Here is a 13218-nt window from a genome sequence, read left to right as displayed (position 1 = left end):
AATTTTATTGGTCACATGCGCCGAATACAACAGGTGCAGACATTACAGTGAAATGCTTACTTACAGCCCTTAACCAACAGTGCATTTATTTTAAACAAAAAAAGTAAGAATAAAACAACAACAAAAAAAGTGTTGAGAAAAAAAGAGCAGAAGTAAAATAAAGTGACAGTAGGGAGGCTATATATACAGGGGGGTACCGTTGCAGAGTCAATGTGCGGGGGCACCGGCTAGTTGAAGGATAAAGTTTAGGTTAAAGGATGAAATAGTATGAATAAATTCATCAAAATAACGTTTTTAATGAAAATATGTCAATCATTATTTGAATATGTTGGTAACCCGTGTAGCTCAGTTGGTAGAGCATGGCGCTTGCAATGCCAGGGTTGTGAGTTTGTTTCCCACGGGGGGCCAGTATGAAAATGTATGCACTCACTAACTGTAAGTCGCTCTGGATAAGAGCATCTGCTAAATGACGTAAATGTAAAATAAAAGTGATCTTTAATTACCTCAGAGAGTTAGGACATCTGTGAGTAGGGAGCTGCTGGTGCCATTACAGCCAGGGGTATGCCTGTGACTTTCAGTAGACTGTTCCATTTAGCTTATGGGACAGTCTGCTAACACTCTTCAACAAATTAACTATTCTCTGCTATTACAATGACATGGGGTGCCAATCAGAGGAGGCTGGTGAGGGGAGGATAATGGCTGGAATGGAGTGAACAGAATGGTATCAAACACATGGAAACCATGTGTTTGACAGAGAGAGAGAGAGAGAGAGAGAGAGAGAGAGAGAGAGAGAGAGGTATCATACAGATACAGGAAAAAGTCCAAAAGACACCCTCCCATTTAACAAAAATGTTTAAAGTTCAAAACGGCCTCCTCTGCTCCTCATTAAATTGTGCAGTGTTAGAGTCAGTGCGGTCAGGTTTAAGATTTAACCAGTCAGTGCCAGGTCAGAGCCAGGGGTTAGGGGTCACAGCTGTTGATCCTTTCCTGTGGCGGCCACGCGCAGGGTTAATGAGGCCTGTTGATTCTGACTGAGGAGACAGAGGTACACTAATGGCCCTGCAGCTGTGACCCCCAACCCCTGGCTCTGACTTCTGAACTCTGTTCTATTCCTTTCTTCTCTACGAAACTCCCGATGCAGCCTTCTCTACTGCTCCACTCCCATAGGCTGTGATTAACAATTGGGTTTCCCCAACCTGACAGACAGGTGGCAGGGGGCATATGTCAGCCCAGTACCCAGACTGGGAGTCTCTGAGCTGAGTCTGCAGTGGTCTTGAGTCTCTAACTCCCAGTGTTACGGGTCAGGTGTTGATTCACCTTGGAGCCCCTTTCTCCCCCTTTCCACCCTCTCCCTCCACTCTCAGCCCCCCGGCCCCAGTCTGTCCTGACAAGGCAAGTCCAGGAGGAGAGCCAACTAAGAACCCCTTTTACCCCATCTTTCCCCCTTTCACTCCCCTCTCCTCCCCCACCCTCTCACTTCTCCCCCCTCCTCCTGCCACCCAGCCTCTCGGTCCCATTCTGTCCTGACAGAGGGCTAGTCCAGACCAGCCCCAGTTAGTTCCAGCATCCATTCCCCCTACTCTGCTGCTCTGTCAGGGGTTGAGAGGATCAGAAAACAGAGCCAGGGCCTGCTGGTGTGGATGGACAACGTGAAGCAAAGAACATACCACAACTCTCTGGAACAAGGGTTAGGCAGCCAGGAAGGAAAATGCTAACAGTAAATGTCAATTGGAAATACAGTGTTATGAAATAATGAATGTATTTATGAATGAGTCTCTTGTTACAGTAACTTCTAATGACATATCTATGTAGATGTAGATGTAATAGCTGAGAGTCTGCTGTCAAGAGCTTGATAGAACTTTATACCTTCATCTACATTACTGCCCCTGTACTGTAGATCCAAGGTTTCACACAATGTTCTCACCAGTGAAATCACACCTTGAAAAATGACTAAATGATGGCATAGAGCTTCTAGGTTCTATTTACCCAAAGTAATACTTCCCCAATAGCCCCATATTATGGTTTCAGTATGGTATGAAGAGTACTGCTGCAGGGCACACACTCCTCCTTCTCTAAAAAGGAACTGGGTAGGAAAGATCCTCAACCGCTAACCGAGTCAGTGGGTATACAGCTGCATCCCAAATGGCACCCTATTCCCTATAGGGCTCTGGTCAAAAGTAGTGCACTCTTTAGGGAATAGGGTGGCATATGGGACGTAACCGACTTGAAGAGGAGATGGAATCTTGCTCCATTTGCTTCTTGCTTGTGACAGTGGCCACATGAGTAAGGTATAGTACAGGGTAAAGGTTCAGAGGAAATGCATTGATTTACCTGGGGGTGTGAATATTTGCCATGTGGTTGTGTGGTTGTGTGAGTGTGTGTGAGTGAGTGAGTGAGTGTGTGTGTGTGTGTGTGTGTGTGTGTGTGTGTGTGTGTGTGTATGTGTGTGTGTGTGTGTGTGTGTGTGTGTGTGTGTGTGTGTGTGTGTGTGTGTGTGTGTGTAACGTGAGTATTCAGGGGTCTGACCCTAAAGGACGGGATATACTGTAATTAAGGGCTTAGGGGAAATGGAGGGGCACCAGACAGGGTCATCCTAGACAGTACAGCAGAATGACAGAGCGACTCCTCCTACCCTCCTGACCACACAAGACAGGCAGTTCCCTCAAAACAAGAAATCAGTGTTTTTCATTCTCAGTTAGTTTTCTGTAGCTCAATGGAATGTAACTCTAGACATTTATGTCCAATCACTGTCATGTTTTTGAAATCCTCAAGTAAAAGATTTATGCGTATACACTGAGTGTACAAAACATTGGGAACAACTGTTCTTTCCATGACATAGACTGACCAGGTGAATCCAGGTGAAAGCTATGATCCCTTATTGATGTCACTTGTTAAATCCACTTCAAATCAGTGTAGATGAAGGGGAGGAGGTAGGTTAAACAAGGATTTTTAAGCCTTGAGACAATTGAGAAATGGATTGTGTATGTGCGCCATTCAGAGGGTGAATGGGCAGGACAAAATATTTAAGTGCCTTTGAATGGGGTATGTTAGTAGGTGCCAGGCACACCGGTTTGTGTCGAGAACTGCAACGCTGCTGGGTTTTTCACGCTCAACAGTTTCCTGTGTGTATCAAGAATGGGCCACCACCTAAAGGACATCCAGCGAACTTGACAACTGTGGGAAGCATTGGAGTCAATATGAGCCAGCGTCCCTGTAGAACGCTTTCAACACCTTGTAGAGTCCATGCCCCGATTAATTGAGGCTGTTCTGAGGGCAAAGGGGGGGGGGGGGGGGGGGTGCAATGCATTATTAGGAAGGTGTTCTTAATGTATATGTCAGAAAACATAATCAGCCGTTGAAGCATGTACATCTGATCAGGGAACACACCATTGGTTCCCTGATTAAAAGGAGAGAGATTCAGGAGATGTGTGTAAATCTCAGGTGTGACAGTCTGACAAGTCAGGATAACTCCTGATCCTAATTCCTCCTCCGGGTAGTTAAGGAAGTCCCCTCCCTCTGACGCATAAAGGACCTGAGAAAACAGGGTGTGCGTGCCCGCATGTGTGCGTGTGTGTGTGAGACGCAGGGCCTGACAAAACAGTCCCGCCACTAACACATCACAACCCTTTGTCTACAACGCGACGAATGGAAACGTACTGTCACCCATGATGGATGGTGTTGTCACTCGTGGTCTGGCTTGGGGAAGGGAAGAGAAGAAGGTTGTTCCTCTCTGGTGGGAACTCAGAGAGGGATGTTTGGGAGGCCTGCTCTCACAAGCTCTTTGCTGATTGAACGTCTCGCTTCTCCACACACACACACACACACACACACACACCATCCCACCTCAAATGAGCAGGAAAGGGACAGGTTTAAAGACATAAACAAATCTGACAGTTGATTGAGAAGACCATATCCTGAAACAAGTTGAGATACATGGATGTGTCTGCTTTGTTTTACTCCCATGTTCCCCTGTTCTCTCTTCAGCACATCAACAACGACCACATCCATGGGGAGAAGAAAGAGTTTGTGTGCCGTTGGGATGAGTGCTCGCGGGAACAGAAGCCCTTCAAGGCTCAGTACATGCTGGTGGTCCACATGAGGAGGCACACTGGGGAGAAGCCACATAAATGCACAGTAAGTACTCCAACTCCCAACAAGCACCTGGGCATGTACATATTATTTAAATAAGCCCAGAGCCTTCTATTATAGGTCATGGATAAGCCACTCACATAACTATCTCTCCTTGTATTATACACATTTCTACACAAGTCCTACCTCTAGATAGGGTTATGCTTTGCACCCTGTAATAACTATTTTTTCACTCCAAGCCTGTTTCTTACCAGTAGCGATCCTTCCTCTCCATCTAGATGAGTTTTCCGGGCGTTCCAAAGGGCCTCATCTGTAGCATGCAGTCCACTCATGATGATCAAATTCAGTGTGTAGTTTCCTCAGCTTCAAAGCTCATTGATGAGGCCTTGTGAGTCCAGTCCATTAAAATACTTCTGAGAAGAGGAGACTTCACAAGGCTGATTGACAGGAGGGGAGGATATTAGTTATTAAAGTGTAAAGAGAAGTAGGGGGCCGTGGGTCCTTATTAAGACCTACTGTACTATATAGTTTAGTTGGTAAATCCCACATGAATCTCATTCACCCCCAGCTATCTCCCTCTCTAGCAAATGTTGTGTTTTTGAAGGGAGGATCTTAGGTATTTTATGTCCACTTTTGAGCAAATATAGTTTGATCACATCTCACACTCACTGTCAATTACCCACAGTGCACAGCACAATACGGCGCTCTGAAGGAATACCAAATCAATGCATAGCCTATTGTAGCATACCAAAGCTAAACACAGAACAGCTCTGATGCTTTGTTTCAACAAAGCTCTCCATGGTCTCTTACCTTGCTTAAATACTTTTGTGTGATACATGTAAGAGTCTCTGAGGCTATTGCTAACTGACCTTTGTCTCCATATCTCCTCCCTCCCTCCCTCCCTCCCTCCCTCCCTCTCTCTAGTTTGAAGGATGCTGTAAGGCCTACTCTCGCCTGGAGAACCTGAAGACCCACCTGAGGTCCCACACAGGGGAGAAGCCGTATGTTTGTGAACACGAGGGCTGCAACAAAGCCTTCTCCAACGCCTCAGACAGAGCCAAGCACCAGAACCGCACACACTCCAATGAGGTAAGGCTCCTATAGACAATCACCTCAGAGACATACTTTGAGCTACATCTACGTACAGTATGTACCCACTGCCATTATTTAAATCAACTAATGCACATTTAAATTCATTGTGTTTTCTCATTCAAGGAGCTCTATGTCCAATATGCAATCAACTTATTCTCTATTTGTTAAGACAATGGATGAAATAAGTAATCAACATAAACATGAGATAGTAAGACTTCATTTTAAATTCTTCTTCCCAGAAACCCTACATCTGTAAGATCCCTGGGTGCACTAAGCGCTACACAGACCCCAGCTCTCTCAGGAAGCATGTGAAGACGGTTCACGGACCAGAGGCACACGTCACGAAGAAACAACGTGGCGATGTGCCCCCCAGGGGTCCTCCAAAGGGGAATGGAGAGAACGAGGCAAACGCTAAACAGAGTGGTAGAGGAATAGATGGAAAGATGGAGGCCAACAGCATTACTAGAGGAGTGGAGGACTGCCTGCAGGTCAAGTCAATCAAGACCGAGAACTCGATGGTAAGACTGGGTGTGACATTCCATTGTGTCATCACCACTACTTGTTTAACAAAGCATTGACTTAGACTATTGTCAAAATCCTCTCAACTACTAACTACTTAATACTGTCAATACAAATCCTAACAGTACCATTCATACACTACCGGTCAAAAGTTTTAGAACACCTACTCGTTCAAGGGTTTTTCTTTCTTTTTACTATTTTCTACATTGTAGAATAATAGTGAAGACATCAAAACTATGAAATAATACATGTACTAGCCAAAAAAGTGTTAAACAAATCAAAATATATTTTATATTTGAGATTCTTCAAATAGCCACCCTTTGCCTTGATGACAGCTTTGCACACTCTTGGCATTCTCTCAACCAGCTTCACCTGGAATGCTTTTTCAACAGTCTTGAAGGAGTTCCCACATATGCTGAGCACTTGTTGGCTGCTTTTCCTTCACTCTGTGGTCCGACTCATCCCAAACCATCTCATTTTGGTTGTGGTCGGGGGATTGTGGAAGCCAGGTCATCTGATGCAGCACTCCATCACTCTCCTTCTTGGTAAAATAGCCCTTACACAGCCTGGAGGTGTTGGGTCATTTTCCTGTTGAAAAACAAATGATAGTCCCACTAAGCCCAAACCAGATGGGATGGCGTATCGCTGCAGAATGCTGTGGTAGCCATGCTGGTTAAGTGTGCCTTGAATTCTAATTAAATCACAGACAGTGTCACCAACAAAACACCCCCACACAATAACACCTCCTCCTCCATGTTTTACAGTGGGAACTACACATGCAGAGATCATCCGTTCACCCACACCGCATCTCACAAAGACACGGCGGTTGGAACCAAAAATCTCAAACTCCAGCCCAAAGGACACATGTCCACCGGTCTAATGTCCATTGCTCGTGTGTCTTGGCCCAAGCAAGTCTCTTCTTATTATTGGTTTCTTTGCAGCAATTCGACCGTGGAGGCCTGATTCAAACAGTCTCCTCTGAACAGTTGATGTTGAGATGTGTCTGTTACTTGAACTCTGTGAAGCATTTATTTGGGCAGCAATTTCTGAGACTGGTAACTCTAATGAACTTATCCTCTGCAGCAGAGGTAACTCTGGGTCTTCCATTCCTGTGGCGGTCCTCATGAGAGCCAGTTTCATCATAGCGCTTGATGGTTTTTGAGACTGCACTTGAAGAAACATTCAAAGTTCTTGAAATGTTCCGTATTGACTGACCTTCATGTCTTAAAGTAATGATGGACTGTCGTTTCTCTTTGCTTATTTGAGCTGTTCTTGCCATAATATGGACTTGGTCTTTTACCAAATTGGGCTATCTTCTGTATACCCCCCACTACCTTGTCATAACACAACTGATTGGCTCAAACGCATTAAGAAGGAAAGAAATTCCACAAATTAACTTTTAAGAAGGCACACCTGTTAATTGAAATGCATTCCAGGTGACTACCTCATGAAGCTGGTTGAGAGAATGCCAAGAGTGTGCAAAGCTGTCATCAAGGCAAAGGGTGGCTATTTGAAGAATCTCAAATACTACATGATTGCATATGTGTTATTTCATATTTTTGATGTCTTCACTATTATTCTACAAGGTAGAAAATAGTAAAAAATCTAGAAAAACCCTTGACCGGTAGTGTACATGTTCTATGTTATTTGAGTCTTGTGACGCAAATGCAAGCATTTCACCATCTATCCCATCACCTTTCACGCTAACTGATCTGTGATGGATAATTTACCTGCTGATGGTCTATCCTTCTCCTTATCCAACTCACCTCTCTGGTCACTACTTGAATGTTCTTCTTTTTCCTTAACACTTTCCCTAACGGACAGGCTTCTCAGAGGTGAGCACCACCACATTTTTCTCTTTCATTTCAATGCTTTCTAACTCTGCATGTCAATTTTGCATCAATACATTTGAAATTGCACTACTCTGTTCCTCTATGTATGAAAGAACAGAGGATTACACCAAGCACTTTCCAAGCGCTTCTGGTTTTAAAAGCCTATACTGTACTGTCTACAGTTTGATGTTTTTGCATGAGTTGTGATGTACTGTGAAATGTTCCCCCCTTGTACACACACACATTCACACATACACACACACACACACACACACTTTATTCAGTTATATTCCTCTGTGGCCTTCGAGATCTGACAGTAATGTCTGTCGGGCCATGATAAAAGTCATTATCAAATTAATATTCAAAGAACGGGACTGTTCAGCATGTGCCTGGAACAAATAGTGCCAGCAATCAAGCTGTGATCAAGACTCTTTCTAGTTCAGTCTGGGTCAGAATGAATCACTATCAACACTTGACTGTGATGAGACTCACAGTATCCCTCCATCCCTCCACAATAGACTTGTTTTCTTTGTAAATGAATCCAACAAATCTATGATAAATAAGATTATGAAACTATAGCTAGGCTACATCATTTATTTAATTTTGCATAGAGTTTATATACTTGATTATTCAGAATTGTGCAACTGTATTCCAGTATTTAATATATTAACCAATACAGCCATTTTTATCTCAATATCAAATTATTTCTGTGTAACAATTAAGGAACTTACTGTGATTGTTTTAAATTAAAATGGTCAAAAAGAAACAAAAATAGCTTCTTAGCAAAGAGCGATTTCTCAAGCAAGAATTTAGCTAGGACTGTCTGGGAGTGGTCTGAGTGGGGAGGGGAAACTGAAAACTAGCTGTTATTGGCAGAGAGGTTTGGAACTCTTTCTTATTGGTCTAATAACAAACGTACTGCCTGGTGATGTCACCAGGCAAGCCCAAAACTCCATCCCACCAAAACAGGCTGAAATTTCAGACCTTACACTAAAAGGGCATTATCATATTTTTCACAATTTCACAGTATTATTCTAACCTCATAGTGTGAAAATATATATAAAACACAGAGAAATCCTGTTTTTGACTGCACTGGGCCTTTAAGCATATTTTTACAATGACCATGCCCTGAATAGGTCTGACAGTGGTACCCTTTTCACACTACCATGCCAACCCGAACAAAACCACTCAGTAGAGCTTGGTTTGGCTCGGCTCAGTTCAACTTAGTAATATGAAAAGCCCTTGATAGGCTTGATCTGGTGTCTAACATGAACCATCTATCCTGTCCCCCTCTCCAGACGTATCAATCCAGCCCTGGCGGTCACTCATCATGTAGCAGTGAGCCATCGCCACTTGGCAGTGCCAACATCAATGAAAGTGGAGTAGAGATGGTCCTGCACAGCGGGGGCAGCTTTGGGGACCTGAGTGCACAGGACGACCCTCCCATGATGGACTCCTCCACCCTCTCCCACGGCAACTCAGCAGGGGTGGGGCTTGGGCTCCGTAAAGGGGGAGGAGTCACCATCAAGCTGGAGAACATCAAGGAGAGGCTGAAGAACGTGAGGGACTCATGTCCCTGGGCCAACTCTGGTCCTCAGGTCCGGAACACCAACACCAAGCTGCCTCCTATTCCTGCTGTTGGTAAGAGTTTTATATAGAGTTTTTGATAACAACTGTTGTTAAGAACCGTCAATATTATCTTGTTAAAATATTATTGCTAGGGCCTCCCGAGTGGCGCAGCGGTCTAAGGCACTGCATCGCAGTGCTTGAGGCGTCACTACAGATCCGGGTTCGATCCCGGGCTGTGTCGCAGCCGGCCGCGACCGGGAGACCCATGAGGCGCAGCACAATTGGCCCAGCGTTGTCCGGGTTAGGGGAGGGTTTGGCCGGCCAGGATATCCTTGTCCCATCGCGTTCTAGCGACTCCTGTGGCAGGCCGGGCGCATGTACGCTGACACGGTCGCCAGTTGTACGGTGTTTCCTCCGACACATTGGTGTGGCTGGCTTCCGGGTTAAGCAAAGAGTGTTTCGGAGGACGCATGGCTCTCGACCTTCACCTCTCCCGAGTCTATACGGGAGTTGCAGCGATGGGACAAGACCATAACTACTAATTGGGGGGTACAAATTACAACAACAACAAAAAATCCATAATAGGAGAGATGGAGTTGGGAGGAATATGTGAAGCAGCCTTAGAAACCAAGAAAGTTGTTTTGCCCAATATGTTCAAATGTGGTTCCTCAGGTTCCCTTCTGGAGAACTCCAATATGATCGCTCCACCTGGGCCCTACCCTGGTCAGCGTCTTGGTGACCTGTCGTCATGCGAGGTGACCATGCTGAACCAGCTGAACGAGCAGGGCCGCCGGTACAGCAACACCAGCACTGCCAGTTCAGCCTATGCCAGCCGGCGCTCCTCAGGCATCTCCCCCTGCTACTCCAGCCGCCGATCTTCCGAAGCCTCGCAGTTCAGCAACCGCCACAACAACATCAGCTCAGCCGACTCCTACGACCCCATCTCCACAGACCTGTCCCGGAGATCCAGCGAGGCCAGCCAGTGTGGTGGTGGAAACCTCCCTAGTTTGCTCAGCCTCACCCCGGCTCAGCACTACCATCTCAAGGCCAAGTATGCTGCCGCAACTGGGGGCGCTCCACCCACACCTCTGCCCAACATGGAGCGAATGAGCCTCAGGACCAGGATGGCCCTGTACGGGGACCACTCCCAGGAGAGGGAGAGCTCCTCCAACTACCACCTGTTCCACCCCCCTGCCGGAGCAGTGCCCAGACGCTGCAGCGACATCGGCTACGGTAACCATAGTATGATGCCCCACGAGGTCCCTGGGAACCTGCCACGGCGAGCCAGCGATCCTGTCCGCAGACCCACCTTGGACCCACTGTCCCTGCCAAGGGTCCAGCGCTACAACAGCATGAACAGTATGAACCCCAACTCCATGATGCCTCCTCCCTCTACCGATCGCCAGGGCCTGGCCATGCAGGGCTACACGCGGTCCGACGGAAGCCTGCACCGCCACCCCTTCGCCCCGCGGCCCCCCAGCATATCAGAGAACGTGGTGATGGAGACCATGGCTGTGGACGGGCTGGACCATGCAGGGGACGAGGACATAGTGCTACCTGATGATGTCGTACAGTACCTCAGGTCTCAGAACACTGGCCCCGGCCAATCAGCAGGCCACGCCGACTATGCCAACAGCCAATCACACGGCTTCCCGGTCCAAGTGAATATGACCTCCTCCCAGCAGCCCCAGCAGCAGTTCTATGGGCAAAGGAGGATGGCCATGGTGGATACCAACATGCCCCTATCTGAGTCAGGCCAGGCCCCCCTACCACCCTACCAGATGAGCCCTGGTTCTGGGTCGCAACAACAGCAGTACCCAACCTCACCCAGTATGAACAACAAAAACAACATGCCAGTGCAGTGGAACGAGGTCAGCTCAGGGACTGTGGATGCCACAGCCACCTCCAGACTCACCAAGCAGAACATCCTCAGACAGAACTGTGGGCCTTTCCAGGGTAGTATGGGTAGTAACAGTAACCAGCAGGTGATGCCTATGAGCCAGAACATGACACTACAAGGCTACACCCAGAGAAGCAACGCCCAGAGGATCAACTCTGTCCATCAGCAACAGAGGCAGCCATGCAGCATGAATTATACTGAGCAGATGAGTCCCCAGCAAGGATATGGCCAAGAGATCGTCCCCATACCTAACTCTGGATCTGGGAATGGCAGCCTACGACCCAACTACAACGGTATGGCACTGCCCAATGGCAGAGTAATGGCAACACAGAATCCAGATATTCAAAACTACAGATCAAGGACTCAGGTTGAAAGCTATCCCCCTCAGATGAATCAGGTTGAGCAGCAGAACATGAGTAGTATGCCTCAGCAGCAAGCCGTCCATACTGGGACCAGAGATGGGATGCAGCCCAGACTTCCCATGGAGCCCAAGTCTATGTCCAGACAACATGCAGGATCCAGCAGTACGATGCAGAACCGTTTCCTTCAGTCTGACTTCAATCACAACACCTCTGAGGCCAGTCCAAAGAGGCCAGGCCGCACCGCAGCACATAACGTCGGACAAAATGGAAACTCCAACTCTAACGCTCCAATGTTCTATGCTGGCCAGATACACATGTTCGAGTCCAACAACCACCTGAGTTTTGACTCCTCCATGTCCCCCTGCACGCCCCAGGCACCGGTAGGCACCGCCGTTATCATGGCATCCCCAGGGGTCAACCAGGTCACCAGCACCGTGGACTCCTCTGGCTCCTCTGGATCGACCTCTGGTGTGGAGCACGCCCAGATTGACTTTGATGCCATGTTGGATGATGGCGACCACTCCAGCCTGATGTCGGGGACCCTCAGCCCCGGACTCCTCACAAGTCTGTCCCAGAACTCCTCCAGGCTCACGACCCCCCGTAACTCTGTGACCCTGGCCTCGGTGCCAGCAGGGATCGGTAACATGGCCATCGGCGATATGAGCTCCATGTTGACCGCCCTGGCTGAGGAGAGCAAGTTTCTCAACATGATGAGCTAATGCCTTGGCTGCGTCCCAATAGTCTTTCTCCCGAAGTGTTCACATGTTCACTTCCCTTCATGAATTTGAAAGGAAATGATTGGTGTATGGAAACTCCCTCTAGTCCATACCTACACCAATCCAATGCTTTTTAATTTGTGGGGAGTAGTGCACACTTCAGGAGGAAGGAGAGATTATTGGGACGCCCCCCTTGAGTATTCAGACCATTTTAAGAAAGCATCATGAAAAATGTACTATAAAAGCTCTGATTATATGTAACAATACCTTATGGAAATAGTTACTTATCAAGAGAATGTCGATCTCCACCGGCCTGTATAAAGACTTTGCTTATCCAGTAATATGTAATATTTGCTCAAGTACATTTTAAGTAATGTTTATGTTGATAAAGTAAGTATAGTAAAGGCATAAGTGGCATTTTTATCACTGTTTTAAAAAGCCATACTTTGTATCTACGAATAAAAATAGACCAAGGTATAAAAATAAATTGGCAAATAAGTGTCCATTGCTCAGTATTTGTTGACGTTTCTTACAGTTGAAGTCGGAAGTTTACATACACCTTAGCCAAATACGTTTAAACTCAGTTTTTCACAATTCCTGACATTTAATCCTAGTAAAAATGCTCTGTCTTAGGTCAGTTAGGATCACCACTTTATTTTAAGAATGTGAAATGTCAGAATAATAGTAGAGAGAATTCTTTATTTCAGCTTTTATTTATTTTGTCACATTCCCAGTGGGTCAGAAGTTTACATACACTCAATTAGTATTTGGTAGCATTGCCTTTAAATTGTTTAACTTGGGTCAAACATTTTGGGTAGCCTTCCACAAGCTTCCCACAATAAGTTGGGTGAATTTTGGCCCATTCCTCCTGACAGAGCTGGTGTAACTGAGTCAGGTTTGTAGGCCTCCTTGCTCGCACACGCTTTTTCAGTTCTGCCCACAAATGTTCTATATGATTGAGGTCAGGGCTTTGTGATGGCCACTCCAATACCTTGACTTTGTTGTCCTTAAGCCATTTTGCCACAACTTTGGAAGTATGCTTGGGGTCATTGTCCATTTGGAAGACCCATTTGCGACCAAGCTTTAACTTCCTGACTGATGTCTTGAGATGTTGCTTCAATATATCCACATAATTTTCC

At 46.4% G+C, this 13218-nt stretch overlaps 1 protein-coding gene across 1 annotated transcript in view; it reads left to right on the top strand.

The window, feature by feature from the left end:
* LOC311129384 (zinc finger protein GLI2-like) overlaps window positions 1-12082 on the top strand; it is a gene marked incomplete at its 3' end in the record, with an annotated part of 112992 nt that extends 100910 nt beyond the window's left edge. The window contains exons 10-14 of the mRNA XM_084161669.1: window positions 3985-4134; window positions 5014-5178; window positions 5421-5699; window positions 8831-9173; window positions 9774-12082. Coding sequence (XP_084017795.1) covers window positions 3985-4134; window positions 5014-5178; window positions 5421-5699; window positions 8831-9173; window positions 9774-12082 — 3246 coding nt within the window. The remainder of the gene's footprint in view (window positions 1-3984; window positions 4135-5013; window positions 5179-5420; window positions 5700-8830; window positions 9174-9773) is intronic.
* Between the last annotated feature and the right edge of the window lie 1136 nt (window positions 12083-13218).

This window comes from Coregonus lavaretus (assembly GCF_964263955.1).
Source record: "Coregonus lavaretus genome assembly, chromosome: 5".
Lineage (NCBI taxonomy): Eukaryota > Metazoa > Chordata > Actinopteri > Salmoniformes > Salmonidae > Coregonus > Coregonus lavaretus.
The sequence above is the reverse complement of the archived record's forward strand: the minus strand, read 5'-3'. Positions and strand labels throughout refer to the sequence as shown.